The sequence below is a fragment of the Toxotes jaculatrix genome, chromosome 20, assembly GCF_017976425.1.
Source record: "Toxotes jaculatrix isolate fToxJac2 chromosome 20, fToxJac2.pri, whole genome shotgun sequence".
NCBI lineage: Eukaryota > Metazoa > Chordata > Actinopteri > Toxotidae > Toxotes > Toxotes jaculatrix.
In genome coordinates this window covers 14,033,725-14,057,035 of record NC_054413.1, presented here as the reverse complement: position 1 = coordinate 14,057,035, position 23,311 = coordinate 14,033,725, and the positions used below count along the sequence as shown (strand labels likewise).

The window sequence follows — 23,311 nt, the reverse complement described above, 5'->3', positions numbered from 1 at the left end:
TGAGTGCACAGATGTTCACAGATGCTGCCATCCAGGAGAACTACATCAATCTTGGGGAATATACATCATCAGTGGCATCATACATCATTCCCCAATGAAAAAAGTTTGGTGAATGGAGAGGTGAGAGCTCTGTCCAGAACTGGAACAACTCCCTTTTTCAGTTAGGTGACAAGGAAGCATACAACACCACCAGATTAAGATTGAAAGCTGGCATCAAGGAGGCAAAGAAGAAACATCAGTGAAGACTGGTGAGCGATTTCAACACCAACAACACAAGGGTATTTGATGGGTTAACCGGACCACCACAGGCTGCAAAAGCAGGAACCATGCGTGAGGCCACGTTTCCAGATGAGCTGAACACATTTATACTTGCTTTCAACTCCTCAACAAAGAGTCAGCTGTAAAATATGTTCTGCCTCCAGAGGACCTGCCACTGCCAGTATCCACAGCGGTTGTGTGAAGAATCCTGCTGACAGTGAATATGGGTAAAGCTGCTGAGCCTCATAACATCCCTAGCTGTGCACTAAAACATGTGCCAATCAGCCAGCTGATGTTATTACTGACATTTTTGTCACAGGAGTGTTCCCACCTTCTTCAAGACACCCACCATCATCCTTGTTCCAAAAAAGTCTGCCATGTCTATTTTAAAAGGTTACTGCCCTGTGGCTCTCACTCCCATTCTGATGAAGTGCTTTGCAAAACTGGTTCTGTAAAACATCAAACAACATACCAGTCAGCCCAGACCCTCACCATTTAGTATTAGAACCAACAGCTGATGCCATCTCCACTGCCCTCCACAAAATAACAACACCTACATCAGAATGATGTGTGTGGATTTCATCTCAGCATTTAGAACAATCTTGTGCAAGTGGACATTGAAGATCCTCACCAACAGACCCCAGATGATTCTGATTGGCACACCACCATAGTGCTCAGCACACAACTTTATTCTGAAGGTTGCAGACACCACTGTCATCGGAGGGATTACAAACCAAAGATTACAAAGAATTCATATCGGAAAATCAACAATCTTGCAGAGTTGTGCACAGAGAACAACCTACTGCTCAACATGAACAAAAAAGGAGCTGAGGTGGAGAAGGTGAACAGTTTTGGGTTCCTGGGAATCAGCATCACAGGGAAACTCTCATGGTCATCATACATTTCCACCTCACACATCTCTGTTAAAGAAAGCTCAGAAATCACTGTACTTCTCAAGGAAACCTAAGAAGGCAAAATTCCTGCACAAGGTTCTTCTTAACTTCTACAGCGGAGCAATAGGAGCATGAGGTGTACACAGCCAAGGAGCATCAGTGATATTGGTGAGGTGAGGTGCCAAAGGATACTAAAAGAGAATACCCCAGACATAGCCTGAATGTTTTCCTTCCACATTAATTTGCAAAGCTGTTTTTTGAAATCCTATATTGTTTGGATGCATGCTTGCTAGCATTCAGTCTTTTTATTCCTGGTGTTTGTAAGCACAATGCTACATTACCAAATACTCCACAGGGTACCTTCAAAGACTTACTAATTGACCTGTGTGAGTAGGTGTGGTCAGAAGTGTTCACACGTAAACCTGTAATCACAACAGTGATGCCAGGGTGTCTGGGAGTACACTTGTATTATCACTTAAGCAAGGTTAAACCACTGAATGTCAAGAAAAACACAAATTTCAGTTACTCTTGAAGGGATGAACAGGAAGGAGCAGTCTTGCCTCAGTACTTGGGCTTTCATATCTCCATATGTGGTTAATTTCAGTTTGTTCTTTCCCTTGTGATGTCCATCACACTGAAGACACCCCCATAGTCTGCTAGACACAGTATGAACAGACTGTGAGAACACGTGCGAATGAGAAAGATGTGTTGGTTGCATGTGAAGAAGTGCAACATTGAAGAAGTATGCAGACACATACACACTGTGTGTATGTAGACACATGCACACACACACACAGCTAGGAGCAGCCTGTCTTTAGACAGGTGTTAAACTATTTCCCACAGAGATCTTTCTTCACAGCTTCATTTACACCTGACTAAATGTCCTTTCTCTGCCAACTAAACACATAAACTGTCTGCACCTCCAGTTTATGGCTAATTTAGTTGGATGAACCTTGAATGTGAAAGTAAAAGTAGTAATATTAATCAACAGTTCTATTTTTGTTGGTAGAAAATGGTATTTTCTAGTGCCCTCTCCACAGTCACAAGGTAGGTTCAACATTACAGCTCAGCACCTATACACCAGCAGTCATGTGAACCATATCAGGCTAGAACAACATATTGATAAAAGCACGCAGTTGATTGGCAGTGCCCTTGTATTGATGGGAAGTGCATTAATTGTAAAATAGCAAAAGTAAAAGGTCAGCTGATCAATGGAATACCCTAGAACACTGTAATGTATATTAAAATGTGATATTAGTGGAGAGTGACATACAGTCAATATGTCTGGATATTAAATAATTACATGTACTGAAATTTTGCATTACTACAAACCATTGTCAGAAGCATTTAATGTTTCAGATTCATGAGGCATGGTGATGTCAGTGGGACACGGGCTGTCCAACATTTTGGTTCAGAGCAGATCAATAGTATCAATATTTATGATCCTCACAACATGATAAATGGACTTCTAGGCAAGGCAAGGTTTATTTATATAGCACCATTTGTACACAAGGTAATTCATAGTGCTTTACAGATTACATTAAAATCATAAAATAAAAGCAAATCATATTACATTAAAATCATAAATAATAGAATAAAAGAAATATATTAAAACATTGGAGCAGAAAAAATAGAAAACAGTAAAATAATTAAATAAGAAGAGTGCAGTTAAGACAATTTAAGAGAATGCTTCAGTAAACAAGTGTGTTTTCAGGCCTGACTTAAATAAACTGAGTGTTTGGGCTGACCTCAGGTATTCCGGAACTTTATTCCACAAGTGAGGAGCAGAATAACTGAATCCTGCTTCACTTTGTTTAGTCCTGACCCTAGGAACACACAGTAGGCCTGTCCCTGATGATCTAAGGGGTCTGGATGCTTCATAAGGAACCAGTAAGTCCATGAGATATTTTGGTCCAAGACCATTCAGTGCTTTGTAGACCAAGAGTAGAACTTTAGACTGTATCCTTTGACTCATAGGAAGCCAGTGCAGTGATTTGAGGGCAGGTGTAATGTGATCCATCTTTCTGGTGTTAGTCAGGACTCTGGCAGCAGCATTATGGACCAGCTGCAACTGTCTAATAGATCATTTGTTTAGACCTGTTAGGATGCCATTACAATAATCTAGCCTACTGAAAATGAATGCGTGGATAAGTTTTTCTGTGTCTTGTTTGGATAGAAAACCCTTGATCCTAGCAATGTTTTTCAGATGGTAATAGGCAGACTTGGTGATAGCTTTTATATGGTTGGTGAAATTCAGGTCTGAGTCAAAGATTACACCGAGATTTCTGGCTTGATTTGTAACCTTCAGTGACATGGAGTCAAGGTGAGCACTGATCTTGGACCTTTCATTTTTGGAGCCAAAAACAATCAATTCTGTCTTATCTGCATTGAGCTGGAGAAAATTCTGGCACATCCACTCATTGATTTGCTGAATACACTTGCTTAGTGAATGTAGGGGACTGTAGTCGTATGGTGACACTGATATATAAAGTTGTGTGTCGCCGGCATAAGTGTGGTACGAGATATTGTGATGTTCGATGATCTGAGCTAGGGCAGCATGTAGATATTGAACAGAAGTGGTCCAAGAATGGACCCCTGAGGAACCCCGTATGTAATCTTAGTTCGGTCAGATTCCATTGAGACCAAGTAATCCCTACCATGTAAGTAAGATTTGAGCCAACTCAACACTGTGCCAGTGAGTCCTACCCAGTTTTCCAGTCTGTCAAGGAGTATATTGTGATCAACTGTATCGAATGCAGCACTAAGGTCCAGTAATACTAAGACAGAGACTTTGGATGCATCATTATTCAGATGTATGTCATTCAAGACTTTCACAAGTGCTGTCTCAGTGCTGTGATGTGCTCGAAAACCAGATTGAAATTCATTAAAAAGATTGTTCTGCACCAAAAATGCATGAATTTGTTGAAAAGCAGGCTTTTCAATGATCTTTCCCAGAAAAGGAAGGTTAGATATTGGCCTGTAGTTGTTTATAGCTGAAGCATCCAGATTAGATTTTTTAAGAAGAGGTTTAATAACTGCAGTTTTCAGGGCTTGGGGAAACTGCCCTGACTCAAGAGACTTGTTGACTATCTGCAACACATCTGAAGCTATGCAGTTAAAAACATTTTTGAAAAATTTTGTTGGCAGATCATCGAGTGAGCATGTTGTTGATTTTAGTTGTTTGACGAGTTCTGTAAGTGCTGTATTATCTAGCAGGTTAAAATGTGCTAGGCTAACTGGTGGACAGGAAGGCAAAAGTGACATCATTTTACCTGAGCTGGGACTACAAACTGTCTTATTTTTGATATTTTGTCTGTGAAAAACAGTGCAAAGTCATTGCATGATCTTTTGGAGAGCAGTTCAGGTGGGACTGATACTCCTGGGTTTGTCAGTCTGTCTATAATAGAAAACAATGTGTGAGCATTGTTACTGTTTCTATCAATAATGTCAGAAAAAAGGATTGTCTTGCCACTTTCAGTTCTTGATTGTAGTTATGTAGGCTCTCTTTGTAGATGTCATAATAAACCTGGAGTTTATTTTTTTGCTATCTGCATTCTGCCTGCCTGCAGATTCTTTTTTGAGCTTTAACCAGTGTAGCATTTCTCCAAGGTGACTTTTTCCTTCCTGATAAAACTTTGGTCTTGAATGAGGCAATTGGATCGATAATAGTTTTAACTTTGGAAATGTAACTATTTACAAGGTCATCAACGGGAGCTGCGGGCAGGGTTGGTGATGGTACAAATGCCTGGGTGAATGCTGCACAGGTGTTATCATTAATACAGCCTTTTCTGACCACCTTTTCTTCAGCTTTGTTATGATTAGCAGGTGTGATAGTTTTAAAAGAAACACAGTAGTGATCAGAAAAAGCAACATCAGTCACCACAACCTCAGAAATATTGAGACCTTTGGAAATAATTAGATCCAATATATGTCCCTTGTTGTGTGTTGTATCTGTTACATGCTGCAAAAGTCCAAAGTTGTCCAGGATGTTGAGTTCTTTAGCACTTCCATCTTTAGGATTGTCAACATGGATATTAAAATCACCCACTACAATAACACAATCAAAATCAATGCATACAATAGAAAGCAGTTTGGCAAACTCATCAAAAAACATTGCGTTGTACTTTGGGGTTTTGTAGATGGTTACGAAAATTGCTTGGTAGGAGGATTTTACTTGAGGAACAACATATTCAAAAGAGTCAAACTTTCCATAGGATGTCTTCTTGCATTGGAGGCTGTCATTGAACAAAATGGCGACTCCTCCTCCTTTCTTGTGCAGTCTAGCTTCACTCACAAAACTAAAATTAGGAGGAGTTGACTCGATAAGAACTGCTGCACTGTTATCTTGCCCCAGCCATGTTTCAGTTAAAAACATAAAATCAAGGTTGTGCTTTTGAATAAAATCATTAATTAAGAATGATTTGCCTGCCAGGGATCTGATATTTAAAAGAGCTAAGTTTAGTTTACTAAAACCCATGTCCTGTCCATATTCTGGGACAGACTGTGGCTGACATGGAATAGGTTTTAGGTTTGTTGATGTATTTCTTAAAAATTGACGCTTTCTTTTCCTTTTGCTTATCAAAATCGGCACTTTGTGTCCTGGCTTTTCCTTGGAAACGTCAGGAAAAACATTTACTTTACTGTGGGAGAGTGTTCTCTCCCTGGGCCTCGGGTTGATAGAGGGATTATTGTGGCTATACGTCCTCAAACAGCAGAGACCCTGGTCATCCTAGTCCCTGATAGCAGTCTTGGTGCTTTTAAAGGCCATAGCAACCAGTGGTCTGGGTGGGGGTCGAGGAGCCCTAGATGATGTGTTTAGCGGAGTGGAAGAAGGAGGGATGGGTTGAATTGACCTGAGCTGCATAATTTGTGGGGAAGAAGGGGAGGAGATACTGCATCTGGGGGGCTTTGGAGGTGGTGTCTGGGGGGATGCTGGTTGGGGTTGCAGTGTTGATGATAGTAGCACCCTTGATCTGGCTAGGTTGGGAGTTAGGGGAACCATTTTTATCCCAGACTTCACCAAACTCTCCATATGACTTGGAAATGCGAGGGGTGAAGCAGGCGGGGAGATCGATGTTGGGGAGTTGGAGGAGGATGCAGTTGAGGGGGTACAGGGCTGTAGAGGAGGACGTGGGATGGGGAGATCCATGTGGAGGGCCAGTGAAGCAGTCCTTTCGTTGTCACCATGCAGCTGTTGCTCTCTCTGCGGTGGAGCTGGTGGAGTAGGGGTGTTGTTGTCTCTCCGTGGGTGATGTTCTAATTCTGATGATTCTCTGATCTTTGGTGCCACCAACGGTTCAGAATTTTTTCCTTGATCAACACTTTCAATCCAGAGGTGTGTAAGTAATGGTCGTATTTCCATAAATTTTTTCACTTGCACACATCAAGTCTGATCAACATGAAACATGTTCATTTTTGGTATCTCTTGGGTACACTTTCCATTTTACATTGTGCTTTTATTTATTCACAGTACTTTATACGAGTTTATTTTGAATACTAGATATTTCTGTTAGCTCATAATTTAACAGCTAGCTTCCAGCATTGACTACAATTAAGGCACCATCACCGTTCTGTTGTCAGAATTGGGGGGAAGGCTTGACCTTTCTGAAAATGAGCCACCTCATACAGTGATTGGTCAGGTGTGTGGAGGTGAAAAGAGCAGACAGAGCTTTAACTCCTCTATCAAGCTCTGTTTTTTCATTCTTCTCAAGACTGCTCCTGTCCCTTTTTGTGTCAACAACTGAGCGCAAAACTATGAATGCCTTTGAGAAGAATGAAAGTGTACTGTACCCTCTTCGTGCATTTCGTGGCGTTGAGATTACAAAGACACATAAACGACTTGGAGTTGTTGGGGAGAGGTTAGGGAGGCAGTGGGATGCAGCCAAAAGAAGGCTATAACAGCAGGCTTTTCACCCCACATTCAAATGTGGACAGATACACACTGTGTATCTCTGCCACACTGTTCCTCGACATCATCTGACGATACATTGTACAGCTTTGTTTCAGGCATTCTAAACCTCCTTTGACTTTTAGTGAAGAGGTTGTGTTTTGACTCACCACTTTGAAATTAAGCACAATGCCTGTAAGTTTGGCATCCTCTGTCAGTCAGGAGGAGCAGATATTGGTAGCTGAAACAGTGCAACTGGCGACAGCTTCCAGAAGGATTGTTTAACTCCTAAGTCTACCCAGTGTGACAGGAATCTTGTTGATCTGAAATAAGAGAAACTTTATTGATATAGTATAGAGATATGACCAGAAGTGTTGGTAACCTTCCACTTAAAAAAGATTAACAATTTTCTGAAATAAGTTGAAAAATGACAAAAGTATATGTAATCAACTATTCTATATTCCATATTCCATATATAACAGAATAGCAGTATAACTTTCGATTTTTGATGTAGCACATTATTGTAAATAATACAACAAATGAAAATGACATGTTGGGTCCCTTAACCTGATATTTTGTAGCACACCCTTTTGAGTCAATCACTTCAACACTCAACTGGTAGCTTGACCCACTCTTCTTGAACAAACTGCTTCAGTTCTCTGATGTTTAATGGGCGCCCTCCTCCAATTTCGAATTTCAGTTGTTTTCAAAGATGTTTAGTTGGATAAAGATCAGGACTCGCAGCAGGCCACTTCAGAATTATGCAATGTTTTCCTTTCATCCAGTCTTGGGTGTTTTTAGATGTATTCTTTGAGTCATTATCCTGTTGAAGGAGCCATGATTTGTGACTCAGATAGCTCTCTGAAACTGGGCAATGTGTTTTGCTCCAGAGTGCCTTGATAATCTTCCGATTTCATTGTGTAGTGCACATAGATTCAAGAAACCCTGTGCTAGGCACAGCAAAGGAACTCTGTGACATTACTGAGCCTCTTTCATGTATCACAGTGGGGCTGGTGTTCTTTTCTTTGAATGCTTAATTTTTTTTTGTTCTGTGAACATAGAGCTGATGTGACTCACCTAAAAGATCTGCTTTTGTTTCATCTGTCCAAAGGTCATTCTCCCTGAAGTATTTTGGGCTTGTCAACATGCACTTTAGAAAACTACAGTTTCTCTTTCCAAAGTTGGGTCTTCCTGGGTTTTCTTTCATGGGGCCCAGTTTGATTCAGAAGCATCCACTTAAAACAATCCACTTATTTATCACCACTTATAAGAGATACCAATCATTTTATCCAGGACATTTTAGAAGCTCTTTGTTGAATAATCAGCAGTTCAGCTTTTTTCACAGCTTTATTTCAGCAGCATTGTTTGAATGAGGTTTGAGGGTAACAACACAACACTTTTGGCAACATTAATACTAATTAATTACAAATGAAATACAGCATGCTTCCCTGAAAGTAATAGTAATAATAGTAAGAAAATACTAGCATTCTGCTACATTATTGTGTGTGTGTGTGTGTGTGTGTGTGTGTGTGTGTGTGTGTGTGTGTGTGTGTGTGTGTGTGTGTGTGTGTGTGTGTGTGGGAGATGGAATGAGACTAGGGATATGTTACCTGTCATACATGTTTCATCAGCAGTCTTGTTATCCTGACAGGGAGAGCAGCCAGACTATGTAGCTCATGACACATTAACATACTGTAGAGAGAAGCCCCTCTCTTTCCTCACAATACACTATCTTTTATTCATTTCCTTCTGCCTCCCTTTCTCTTTCCATATCTCTCTCATTTCATAGCAGTTAAGTGTTATTGGGGGAAAGACTTTTAATCAGTCGGTTTCAAGAACACTCTTGAAATGTCTTGAACAAATATTTATGAAAGTCCCAGCATTAGTACTACCATTAAACCATTTCACTGACTAAAATCTAAGCTATCTCTTTAATTTAATGAATATAGTCCATATCATAGAAAATGAAAAAAATGAATACCACCATACGATATACACTGTAAATATGTTGGTATAGTTTCTTCTACTGTCTCAGATTTCTTCCTACTCCACATGTAGCAGCTGTTTAAACAGATGAGGGAACTCAGGCTCAAGAAGAATGTATCATTAACAGCCAATTAGCTTCCCATTAGGGAGTTGTGATTGGTGTATCTGCAGGCAGACCTTACTCAGTGCTTTTACACAACATACACTGGATGCTGTTCTAGTGCTTTGCTAGAAACATTTGACCCGAAAGGTGTGTCTACACAGGAAGCATTTCAGATGTGTTTTTAGTCATCTATCTTATGCGCGTCTGACAGAACAGATGCACCATTTTAATTAATACAGCTGTCAACACAGGCTGTGGATTGGCTCCTATTCTAAGTTGAAACTATGCTTCTCCAGAAATGCACACAAAAATAGAATGGAATAAAGCTTTATTGTTGCACTATGGCAGGAAATTTGCCTTTGTCTTACTATTAAAACAACAGCACAATAATAAAAGAAGAACAATAAAGACAATAAAACGTTAAGGCGAGACACACACACACAAGGTCAAATATCAGCATATTGGAGGATCCCATGTAATTGTATCATATTACCTGTTGCACATAATATGATACAATTTAATGGGATCCTCCAATATGGGGTGCTAGTTCTTTCATATTCACATTCTTTCAAATTCATTGTTACTAAGGATGCCTTATATAGCTTATATGTATGCTAACACATACATAAGCAAATGCACCATTCACCAGGATCTGAACATGACACACACCAAGTACGATGCTGCTTATCTCACATTATATTAATCACATTTCGGTTCTGTTTTGTTCTAAGTATGTGTATATACATCATTCATCATTTATCTTTAAAGGTCAGTTGTTTAACAATAGTATAACAGTTGTTATATAAACTGCAAACTTTCCTCTGCCATTGTTTTAAGAGAAGTCATTGCTCAAGTGCAGCTTTTGAACAAGTTCTGCTTTCAGCCTCTGTATCTTGTTCTGATATTAATTCAGTGGTATTTTTGTAGTTCCCATCATTAACAGAAAGAGACATTCTCCTTTGCAGTTGCTGACAAGAAGCATCAGATACAGTCTAAAGGCAGTTTACACATAAGCAAAAGTAATTCTCTATTCAGTATTATGTGTTGGAGGTATGTTCTGTCTGTCACATGTGATGAAAGATCTGAAGTGTGCCAGATAATCTGAGAAACGTCTGTCTAAAATTTTGGGAAATCAAGAGTGTTTCTGTCTTTAGCTGCCTCTTCTATTTTCATTATAAGTTCATGTTTTGCAGACACATCAGGACTTTTCCTTGTACTTTACAAAATACAAGCATATAAACACTGACTATTTGTATTTACCTCTAGGACCATTTCCAAATAAGGAGTTTTTTACATATAGTTTCAAGGCCATTACATAAGAATCAAGGCCAAGGGACCACTGGACTCCAAGGGTCGCCAGAGATGTTAGAAAATGATTTTAATAAAATATATGAAATATCTATACATCTGTGTACGAGTTTATAAGTTGATTGTACTGGCATGTCATGTTGGCACTGAGGAGTCCACAATTTCAGCCTTGTGGGAACCTTTCAGGCTTTAAAGCCTGTCTCTCACACTGTCCGTTAACGAAGAACACATTGGTTCTTTTTATTCCCACTGTTTGTGTCTTTATTTTTTTCCAGATACCCCATAGGTTCTTTTCTCTTGTTATCCCTAGCACACCCTCTAGCTCTGTTTGACAAGTTTATTTCTTTCTCCCTGTGTCGTCTGTTAACAGTCATGGCCTCTGACCTCTGTCTGTCTCTCATCTTGCCATAATCAATAGTATCTGGAGCCTAAAGGAGCCTGTAGTAGAGGGGACCTCTGTACGTTATTTAATTGTCAGAACAACTATCATTAATCAGTGTTGTTATATGTGTGTTGTATTTGTTAGGGTGGATTTCCATTATTACCTAGCAGAAACAGAACTTAGTATTTCTGGAACATCTGTGCCACTGAATATACTGTATGAGTTTCACACAGATGGTGAAGGCTCAATTTCCCATACAAATCAAGGCTGGAAGCTTATTTCCCAGATGAGTTGTTCGTTTCATGTGGAAGGTCTGTTAAGTTTAAATATATAAATGTCACCTTTTGTTAAGAAGCAATCAGCAATCTGTTATTTTGGTTAACATTAACAATTTTCTAACAGGGTGGTGAGTGGTTTCAGTTAACTAAAATTACACATTGTAGCTGGAATTCATATTAAGAACCGAAAACTTGTTTAAAAGTGAATGGTAGAAATAGATAGATAGATAGATAGATAGAGATACTTTATTAATCCCCGTGGGGAAATTCGTTTGTAGCAGCAGTAACAAGGAGTAAATACTTCCTACTGTTTGGTGTTTGCAGTTGCCCTCTAGTCTTGACCAAGTGACATCTTAAAATGTCCATCAAATGTCCTGAATACAGCTCAATAAACTGTTTCTGTGGCACAAAAGCACAAATAATGATCAGCCAATCACCAAAGATATACAGTATTTCAAGCATCAGCATATAATGATTTGTGGTCAATTGATTATCACATCCATAACTGCTTCCTTGTCTTGTTGGAGATGCAGGATGTTTGCTGTAAGACTGTTCTGCTGTATTAGCTTGAACATAGTTCCCCTCAGTGTGTTACTAAGATCTAAATCTGTTAAAAGTATGTGCTGTTTGAGTCTACAGCTTATCTCTGCTATGAGTGCGTACATTACAGCGTTTACAAGTATGAAATTTGATAGTTTCCTAGAGGTTTGGTCTGACTGTAGAGATGCAGACAAGGTAATGAAGGCGGTATGTTATTAAACTAGGAACAGCATGCATTGTTGTTTGCCCTGGTGCTTTTCTTGATACTGCCATTGATAAGTTCCAAAGTCAGAAATCAAGTTCTACATATAATAATGGTTTTAATATACATGTTTGTTGCACTATGGAAAGGCTCAATACTAAATATACTAATATACTAATACAAGTTTATATGGTGGAATTTACTCCTGTACAATATATCCAGTTAAGAATAAAGGTTAGCTTCAGATCTCAGATCCTCTTTAAAAACAGAAAACCTGCAGGTATTGTGGGTAGTTCAGAGCATATAATCTGGTATGTACAATCCAAAATTTTAGATATTTAATGACAGATTAGCTAAAACTAATCTGATCTTAGACTGTTGGCTCCTTCTGTGTATTGCCAGGGAAGGACCTGGAGGTCAAATGCAGTCAAAAGTGTGGACTCTGTGTGTGTATCTGTGTTTGTTAACTAAGCTTGAAGAGGTTTGTGATTTAAGTTATGTATAAAATAACACTCACATATACACACACATCCCTCAGAGTACTCATGGGTCAGCAGGAAATGTAACTAACTAACGATGAGGGCAGAGGGCTTTGCCACCATTGGCTAAAAGCCCCAGTTGTTTGTCATGAATCTTAATTAGGATCATTTCTACTCCTTTGCTTTCTCTTCAAGTGCCTTTCCTCCCCCGCTCCTTACTCCCTTCCTTATCTTCACTGCTCTTTCTTTCCTCCCTTTTCTCTTTCCTACTAATATTTCTCTGCCTGCAAAGGAAGCTACTAAATTGCTTGGCAGCTCTGGTGAAGATGAGGTGGCTGAGAGAGAAAGGCCCCCATCAGATCAATGGCCTTTGGCCTCCCTGCGCATTTATCACATACGCACTCACACATACATATTTTGAACTTTGTAACACACACACACTGGTAAAGGAAAGCAAATACCAACTTTCAATCTCTTTACACACACACAGAACTTTGCTGTGATTAATTAAGCCGTAAGGAATAGCAGAACTCCATAAAGACATCATCAGGAATCTGAATCCATTCACCTCTCTTCTTCTGCATTTAATTGGCCCTAACAGTTCATCACTGGAGCTGCACTTGAACACACACACATACACACACACTTAAAAGAAATGGGAAATCTTTATGTTGATCTGTAACTAGCTGTTAGTGCTCTGTATTGCTTGTATAAAAGCATAATGAAACCATTTTGGTCATTGGTGTTCTCTCAGTAAGATTAAGATAGGATAGGAAGACGCCAGCGCTTATTCCAGGTCTCAGATTGTGTACATAGTGAGTAGAATGACACAGGGATAACCGTGCAGAAGGTAAACAAAGCAAATTAATTTAAAAGCACAACACACAACACACCTGTTTATCCACAAAGACAACATACAGTGCACAGTGACATGATTAGAAAAGAGCTAGCGCTACCTAAATCAGTCATAAATGAAGCTCATTGAACTGTATTTTAGATTTTAAAAACTATAAATATCATTTTAAGCATTTATACAGGTGATCAGCTTGTCATACATTTAGCGCAGTTCAAACCACCTCTTGTCCCAGAGGCAGCACAAAGTTTTGTGTCCTAAGTTGGCAAACCCACATGCACACAGACCTCTCCAAAATCACTTCATACTTTTTAATTCTTATGGTTTCATCATTTTATTCATCTACCGCAGAGTGATGTGCATCAAAATACAAGACTTTTACCAATAGTATCATCCACACGTCACTCAATAATAATGTGGTGCCCCTTTGTACCATAGAAACATCAGTACTAATGTTCTGTTTGATAAGTGATTTTCCCACTTGAAGAATGTTTGAGCTCTTCTGGGTAGTTGATTAAACACCTGTAGTCATCATACAGCAGCAGGAATGTTCCATCTAGAGGCTCTGATTGGAGAGAGGGGCTGTGAGTAATTTTACACATAGATGGCACAGCAGCAACAACTTCATTAAAATAATTCATTAATTTAAATCTCCAGACACCACAACAGGATTGGTCAGGATCTAAAAGTAATTGACGATCTGTGATCACATCACAATGGAAAGCTGTTAATCACAGATTTCAAGTCTAATGGTAAAATCATCCAGGCTGTCCTGAGATCCATCAAATCTGGGGGGATCTCAGCAAAAGTCCAAACTCCTCTAGAAGAACACATTTTCTTTCTGTCACATCAAGTGGGTTATTATAATAAGTTTTGCATTTTGCCACTTGCAGTCATGTCTAAAATATTTGCAGTAGTGGCTTTTATGTATGTGTGAGCATATCCACATAAGCAATTTGTAAAATATTCTCTGATGACTGGGGGTCCTGTGCGGTGCGCTGTCCATCCAAAATTCAGTAGGCGTACTGCAGCCACACATTCCCTAACTAACACCACACAATATTCCATATGGCATATATTCTATATTTCACAAACAACAAGTTAGTAAAAGTTTAAAAATGCCTATAAATTCCTAAATCAATTCCAGACCTGAGTCAGTTGTTAATATGAGATAAACTGACCTGTAATCAGATATATACTCTGTTATCAAAAATTACATGAAAACATGATCTAACCCTAACCCCCCCCCCCCCCCCCCATTTTTTTATCCTTAAGAAACATCAGCCTCTACTGTATTTAAAAGGGATTGTTTGCTTTAGTCCCTTTCTGGTCATGTTACTCAGTATTGGAATAAAATGTAGTAGTTCTCCTCATTCTCTTATTGCCCTCAGTATTCTGTTCATGCTCGCTTCCATGTCAGTTCTCAACTGTCAGACAAAAGATGGTGCATAAGTGTATGATTTAACATTAGAGCAACACATACTATACATATTACTCATGGAAAGAAATGATTAAAAACCATTAATAAACAGTGACGCCCTGATTTTTTTTTTGACTGATCACTCCATCATCAATTAGACTGCATTATTCTCCCCTCCTCACATTGATTTATTTTTTCCTCTATGAGACACCGACTGATCATTCCCCTCCCCTGCTCCTCCTATTCTCTCCACATTCTTCTTTCCTCCACTCATCCATCAATGCTGCGGACCCACAATTATGCGAACACTAGCTTGTTATGACAGCACCAAGTGGGCTGCATTGGCCACTTATTGACTAAATGAATAATCTTTCTTTTCTTAAAAGGAGCACACACAATCAGTCACCACAGTGCTGATCTCCTCCATCATCTCTGCTATCTGTTCACTACACCATGCCACCTCCAATTCACACACAAACAGCTGTAATGGCATGGCATTTATTGACAAAATATAAATATGTTTTTGATGTAATTATGTCCTTACAGAAATTATGAAGATATATGAAGAAATTGCAGATTCATTTTAGTGTTTTTAGAGTTCCATTTGTCTTTAATCAAAAGCTCTTTGCAACAGAAGCCTGATAAAAAATTATATATACACATTATAACAAGAAAACGAGTCAGTCACAAAGTGACGTGTTCACATTCACATATATAAAAGGCATGAGGAAGTAGAACTCTCTCAGAGTAATGAGTGTCTGTGTGCATGTTACTGGAAACCTGTTTAGAATTGGTGTGAACATTTAAAGACACCATATCTTATTCTGTGGTTTAGTGTAATATTAGCTCTGAACTGAAATAAGGATGTTCAATTTTTCTGTAACTTAGATAAGGCTTTACAAATGAGAATGCAGTCAGATGTCAGATGTTGGAGGAGCAAATAGTGCAATGGTCATCTTACAATTTAGAGGAATCTCTAAATTTAGATTTTTTTTATCAACCACTCCTATCAACTTCAAACTTTGCGGATGTATTGCATAGAACGCATGGAAGTGCGGTGTCAACTGTGAAGTTTTTTTTGGATGAGTGCTTCTCAAGTAAGCTTCAAACATTGCTCTTCTACGTTTTGACATAAAGAAAAAGGCAGAATGACACAAGGAGGGTAGTGCAGCACCCAGAAAGTTTACAGTGCGCACCTGTCAGGGTTTGATCCTTTTAAAAACAGCTGCAAGCTGGATAAATGCAGGCCAAGCAATCATCACCCTCCCCAACCAACAGGCACATATTGAACGGGCACTGCACTAGTTTGTTTCATTTTATGAATTTGTCAGTTGTTACTCAGGATCTGTCAGTATAAAGTGTTTGCCTGCATTGAGCAAGGTTAGTAAAGTTATTGCACTTATTTACATAGTTTCATGATGAAAACCTGATTAAACATTCGGTACTAGTCAACCTTAGCTGCTTATTGTTGTTTCTGAAAAAACAGATCATGGCTGTCAATGACAGCATAGCTCAACTGATCTCATTTATATATAATGTGTGATGTCTGTAATAGGGTTTTCCCTTTTTGTGATGCAAGTTTCCTTTTCTTTTTTCTTTTTTTTGATGCACAGTATTCAGTGTAGGTCATCTGTGTTTTGGCACAGAGCCAAAATACTGTAGTTAAAAAAGGAGAAAATAGACTGAAAGCCTAAAAATATACTTTTAATTTTAATCCTTTATTGTCCCTCAAGTTGTTCCCAACCAGGGGAAATTAATAAATTACTAAATTACTCTCTGCATTTTACCCACACCAAGTGAACAAAGCATGCACATGCACTAAAGACACTGCGGCAGAGGGCTGCCTACTGGGGCACCTGGGGAACTGGGGTGGATCGGTGCTTTGCTAGCTTTTGCTAACATGTGCTACACCTAGCATGTGTAGACAGCTGAATTGATTGAAACAGATGTGTATCTGTTCCATCAGACACGTGAGACAAAAGACTGAAAGACATGCTTAAAAATCCTCCGGTATATACACGCTATCAGAGTGAGAGTCAGTTGCTGGCAGTATGCTTCATCAGAAGTTCTTGACAAATGTCAAATAATTTTGGAACCGGCTAGCTTTTTACCCAGCTTTGAAGTGTAGCAGTTCACAACAGCTATAAAATCCTTTCATTTCCAGCGTAGTCAGACAACATGGCATACAAACCAGTTCTTTTCTACTATAACCTGGTCCTTAGGCACAGGTAAACGCTAATGTGGGCATGCTAACATGCTAACAGTGAAATGCTAACATGCTTATGTTTAGAAGGTTATATTTACCATGTTCACGCCCACATTAGTCTAATGTGTTTGCATGCTAACATTTGCTAAATATTATACACAAAAACTACAGCTGCAGCTGAAAGGAATGCCCTCAATTTTTAAAATATTTGGTCATAAACCAAAATGTGGAGATTATGATTATGATTATGATAAATGAAAAGTTAAAGGATCATCAGCTTCATGGGATTGAATTGACCATGAATAGAAATATTGACCTCATGGTGGTGCTAAAGGAAAAGTCAAGGGATAACCAACGTTAGTAAGATACAGCATTCACACATAAGGATTCAAAAAGCAGGAACAGCGATGTCTCCTTGTCTTTGTTAAGAAGACATTATATCATTTATATCGCTATGAAGGAGGAATCTGGGAAATAAACCAAGATGGCTGAGAGTAATGTTAACACTTACACAGAGTTGGAGGGTGGCTGTGTTTTTTTTAAGGTGAACAGTCTTAGTGCATGCGAACAAAGAGAGGACAGCCACCTATAAAGCAAGAATTCTTTAATGTAAAAATGCTGTTGTTGACTCCTCCATGATAACAGTTCCTCCACTTGGTATATCTCTGTCTCTCCTTTCCTCTCTCTGTTCCCTCTGTCTGTCCCTGTGCTGTAGGCCTGCTGTGGTTTTGATGGGTGGCAGATATTAAGGAGTTTGGCAGCATTTAATTCCCAGTTGACAGTGTTGACATGGGATAGAGGCAGAGAGAGGAGAGAATACAAGACACTTAAGTCATAGACTGACAGTTTTCCACCACTGTGGATTTGTATATAAACATCCTGAGTGTGTGCGGTGTGTGTGTATGTGTATGAGTATCCAGCATAGACTATAAAAAGCATAGTGTCTGTAGAATCACTTACACAGTCTGACAGAGATTTTTTGAAATTTTTATTTAGTTTTCCTCTTGCCAACATTTTTGTAGCACCATACATTACCATACCATACTAATTTGGTCAAAGAAGTTTCTGGACGAGCTAATTACAGCTGCCTGTGATACATTGAGACACCTGTTTAAAAAGAAAGTTTCCCTTAAGTTGTATTTAACCAAGGCTTTGACCTACCACCGACAAGCTATACAAATACTAAACAATTACTGTCTGATCATAATGTCTATAATCTGATTGCTGGATCCTGGTCTTTCACGCCATTGAAATGCGCCAACATTTTTCTGTTTTCAGTGAGCTTGTTTTTAAGGACCAGTGTGTAGGATTTAGTGGCATCTAGCAGTGAGTGCAGAGAGGAGAATCTCCAAAGGCCTTTACGTGATGTAAAAATGCAAAAGGCCGTCTTTAGAGTTAGTGTGTGGTTTGTCCGTTCTGTGCTACTTTAGAAACTTTGTGGTGCATCATGACGGGGTCTGTGGAAGAGGACCCATGCCTGTGTAGATACGAAGGGCTCATTCTAACCTATCCTAACCTAACAAAAACACAACCCTTAGTTTCTAGTGATTATACACAAACAAAAACATAATTAGAAATATGTTATTCCGTTTTTGCCTAGAGATCCCCTAAATCCCACACACTGGTCCTTTAAACCCAAGCTAAGCATTGAAGTACAGTAAGAGGAGGAAAAACGAAGACACAATTATCTGTAAAACAGGCTGCAGGGAGGAGCACAGAGAGGCTGAGCAAAAGAAAACGTCTTTTCCACTCCAACGAGCACTCTCGCTTCTATGTGGGCAAGAGACACCCATGGGAGAGGAAAAGTGACAGACAGAGGTGGGGTGAGGAGTGTGTGTCTGTGTGTGTCTGTGTGTGTGTGTGTGTGTGTGTGTCTGTCTGTCTGTCTGTCTGTCTGTCTGTCTGTCTGTGTCTGTCTGTGCGCGCGCCCGTGGCTGTGTTTGGCGGGTGGTTGGGAGGTGGGTAGGCTGAGGACATTTTTCTTCTTGTCTACTCCTCAGCAGTAATCAACACAGTGAATGTTGACCACCATTACTGGCCTAGACTCAATAACTGTGTATGAGTTCACTGTTGATGACCATATGTATTCTGTATTAATATTTGGTGTCTCTCTTTTTGTTCCAGTTAAACTGTCACAGTGATTGTATGCCAGTAATGTCGTTGACCACACTTTTGACATTTATCTTACATGCAGCTGTTGAGTTAAATCTGTGGTTCTGTGTGGCTGTGCATGTGCAGACACCAGAGAGTAGATTCAGTACAAAGAGGAAGCAGCAGTTTTGATGTCAAAGCTTATCGTTTGCCTGTGTCTGATCACATCTAAATACAGCAGCAGACATTTAAGTTATTTCTATGGCTTTATTTGAGGTGTTACATCGATAGAAACATTAACAGACTGACTGATGTATAAAATACATTGCTTCCCTCTCAAATCACATGCGTACCCCCTTCAAGCTCACAACCAAACAGTCAGTTTTGTTGGTTGGTTGGTTTGTGCTCTTAACAGCCACCTCCTGCTTTGCCAGAGGCCAGCCCTGCTCTAACAGCCTTGACAGAGTTGTCCATAAAAATACAAACAGAAGCAGCATCTTTAGCTTTCTAGAGTGTGTGGAACACACAGAGCATCAGGATGTACAGCAGAGAGGAAGACTGTGATGTAAGAGTGTCATTTGAATTTCAGTTTTGTAGACCAGACCACTGGAAGTCTTGACTAATCCATTCAAAGCTTGTCTTTTGCCCTGCCCTGTCTTTTGCCCTGCTAGCAGGGTCTAATGACTGTACATCAGCAACAGAAAATACAGATGGGTGGCAAAAATCTGAAAAATTAGTGATGACGCTCCCATAGGGCATGTGGGTTCACTGAATGGTTTGGTATGAAAATGATGTTAATCATATTCTATGTCCTTCATAGTCACCAGTCCACATTTTGGATCAATGTGTAAGACAAAGCTCTCCAAAACCATCATCAAAACACCAAATAAGAGAATATCACTAGGAAGAGTTTCTTGTTCATTTTAATGCCTGGTACCACTAAAGGTATATTACCTGAAGAATACAATGAACACAACAAAAAATGTGAAGCAACAAACGCAGCCATGTTGCTCAATCACCAGATCTAAATCCAATTGAAAACCTCTGGAAAATCATCAAACTAAAAATGGAGAACAACAAGCCCCAAAACAAAGCAAATTTGTTTGAGTTTGTGCAACAGGAATGGGCTGCTGTGACAGCAGAAGCTGGTGGAGAGCATGCCAAGACGCATGGCTGCAGTCATCAGAAACAATGGTTATGCAATCAAGTACTAACTCCTGTGTATATCATGTGACTAAAACAGACAGAAAAGAAAACATGGAATGCCTAAAAGCACTGTTTTTGGCACTACAATGCCATAGCTATTGATGTAGGAACCTAAGTGATTTTGGTTATTATCAAGAAAACCATGGAAAATGGCTCTTAAATTAAACTCTTATGAGCTATTTTTGTTGTTATCATTATATTTGTCCAAGCAAATGTACCTTTAGTGGTACCAGGCATTAAAATGAACAAGAAATTGAAGAAAACAAGGGTGGTCTAATAATTTTTTCCATGACTGTAGATTAAGAGCCTACTAACCGGATTCCACAAATTTTATTTTGGACATTCATATTCTTATTACATTTTTTGGTCCTGATAAAAATCTTTGAATAGCAGTATCATCTGTATATCATTTGTCCCGCAATATTGTGATGTGTCATAAGCATTTCAGGGGAGATTTTTAGGAACCATACAGACACAGATATATGTGTGTGTATACTGAAAGAAGTCTCATCTCTTCTCTCCCCTGTCCTCCTCCTCAGTCTCTATGGCAGACACATGCAGGCCAACCCAGAACCTCCAAAGAAGAGCAATGATAAAAGTAAGAAGATAAGCCGTAAACCTCTGGCTGCCAAGAACAAGTGAGAAGACAGAGGATGGAAATGAATGCTCGCTCAGCCAACCAACCTCCCTGCTTGTGCCTTTTTTTTCTGTTTTTTGTATTATATGGAAATTTATCAAGTTTTTTTCTAAATATGTACTGTTGAATACTGTTCTGACTGTATTTCTCCAAAGGTGAGTACAGATGGATGTTTTTTCAACTCTTCTTAAATGCTTGAGTCTTGGTGCTAAAAAAAAAAAAGACATTTGCTTAAAATGCTGTTGGCCCCAGATGGTAAAGAGAGGTATTGTAACTTCAAATTTTATATTAGTATCAAGAAGCCCTGCAAGGCAACGCTGGTGACACTGTTAAACTGCAATGATATCGAAAGGAACACTGAACACAGGGGAGTTCAGCTTCATCCAGGAAGTCATATTTATAATGATGTACAGTTATTTTTAATGTTTTACACAGTATTTGATAACAAATACTTTGGAGATTTACTTTATTTACTCAGTTTAATTACTATAGTACCCCTCACTGTCTTGTTTCTGTATTTCCTGAATAGAGACTATGACTCCCAAATGTACCTCTCACTTTACCTTCAATTCTACTTTCTCCTTGTGAAGTTAATGTTTTAAAGTATTGCCAAGTGTCAATCACATTTCAGCTTGTTGCAAAAATGCATGAGTGTAATTTTATCACAGGGCAAAATATACAGAATGTTCATTGTGCTGTCTGCAGTGATTTCAAATAAAACAATCACAATCTTCTCTCGTATCATTCATTTTGCATAAATATACAGTACCATAAAAGCCTAAAAAGTGTGCTGTGTCTCTGTTACAGTTATGTTCATGGTTTGAATATAACTTACTATTACTATCCCAATTGTCATTTTGAACATTAGAGTGTTGTTCTTATTTTACTTTGTCACACTGAGTACAGTTCCCTCAACTCAGGGACATCACAGGACAGAATTGTTGTGCTGAAATATGATATATGGGTTGTTGTTTTTATTTATTTATTTTTAATATGGGTTGGGTTTTTATTGCCTACAAGTCTAGACTGGTTCTAATACAGACTGATTCCTAAAGATTACACATTGGGCCCTTAGTCCATTTATGTCACCAGAATGGCTGCCTGTGGAGACTATGCTTCATTGCTGACTGTTTTTATTTGTTTATTGTTTACACTGGATTATTATAACTAAAAGGACATTAATCAAGATGCATCACACACCCTTTTTACTAGTAGAGAGGAACAGTGACATTATGAGATAACATCAGTGTTGATAATAAGAATAAAAGATGAAAAAAAAAAACAAACCTAAACACCACCACCATCATACAATTCATTATTATGCAAAATGAATACTGGTCAGCTTTGGAAAACTCAGAATGAATCAGTGACCTGTCATCACTACATAACTATCACCTCCACCCTTAAACTTAGGCTATTTATGGTCATTGCTCCACTCTGGTGTTTTTGTACTCCATTCCTTTTGATGCTGTTGCTGTTTTATTCTCACTTCATCTCAATTCATCTCACACCTTTCCAAGGACGCAATGAGTCCCAGGCTAACTAAAGCCCATTGATTTTCATGAGGTGATTTATAGCTGGCCTGTGTTACGGCAGGTTTGATTGTCTAAGGGGGGGCTGCACTGTGCCACTTTAATGAGGGTGGTGACACAAGGCAGAGAAGAAAGCCCCACCACAGGATAAGCTGCTAATTTACAGCTGCTGCTTTACTAAATGACCAAAGCACATTTACAGACCATGTACTGCTAAAAACATCTGTCTGTAAAGGTTTGATTTAATATTCAGCTTTCACATTTGGGGTCTTTTCTTACAGTTTTTGCTATCATTTCTATCAGTCATGATGAAATCATCAATCATCAAGGATTCCTTACAATCAGGACAGTAAAGCCTTTTAGACTCACTGTACCTACATATATGATAGCGTCATTAGAGGCCTCTGTTACCGTGGATAAACTCAGGAATGCCATATCAACTATGAACAGAGATAAATCCGCTGGCATAGATGGTATCCCACCTGAATTTTATTAATCTTCTTGGTCACTACTTGGATGCCCAGTATTAGCCATGGCTAACTTTGCCATTCAAAAGGGATCTCTGTCACTGTCATCTCCCCATTGCTAAAGAATAATAGAGAGCCTTGAAATTATGCAAGTTGTCAACCAGTCTCTCTCTTAGATGCAGACATTAAAGTTTAAGTCCTGGTTACCAGACTAGAGACACATGTAGCCCAGCAGTGGAAGTCTTTCTGAGCCACCACAGTATTATGCAGCTTGTAGCTCCTCCCACTTCTTGGTTATTGATCGTGGTACTAGTTCACTAGGACTGCATGAAATGAAATAACCCTGGGGTATTATATTTTAGAATCATTGACATAGTGGGTATGCCATAATTTTTATTGTCGTTAGAAAAGATGAAACAATATAGATGACTTAGCTGGTGAAGGGGTATGTAAAGTTTTCATTTAGTATTGCAAATTATGGACATTACTTCACATGATTACTACTACATGATTGCAGCTCTTTGCCCATAGTATTGGTGATTTATGCTGGTGGCACTTTTGTTTGTGCTAGATTTTGCTGAGT

The 23,311-nt window shown here is 39.0% G+C and overlaps 1 protein-coding gene across 1 annotated transcript in view; it reads left to right on the top strand.

Moving 5' to 3' along the window:
* rsu1 (Ras suppressor protein 1) overlaps positions 1–21,463 on the top strand; it is a 47,421-nt gene extending 25,958 nt beyond the window's left edge. The window contains exon 9 of the mRNA XM_041066019.1: positions 20,632–21,463. Coding sequence (XP_040921953.1) covers positions 20,632–20,734 — 103 coding nt within the window. The 3' untranslated portion in view covers positions 20,735–21,463. The remainder of the gene's footprint in view (positions 1–20,631) is intronic.
* Positions 21,464–23,311: the final 1,848 nt, after the last annotated feature.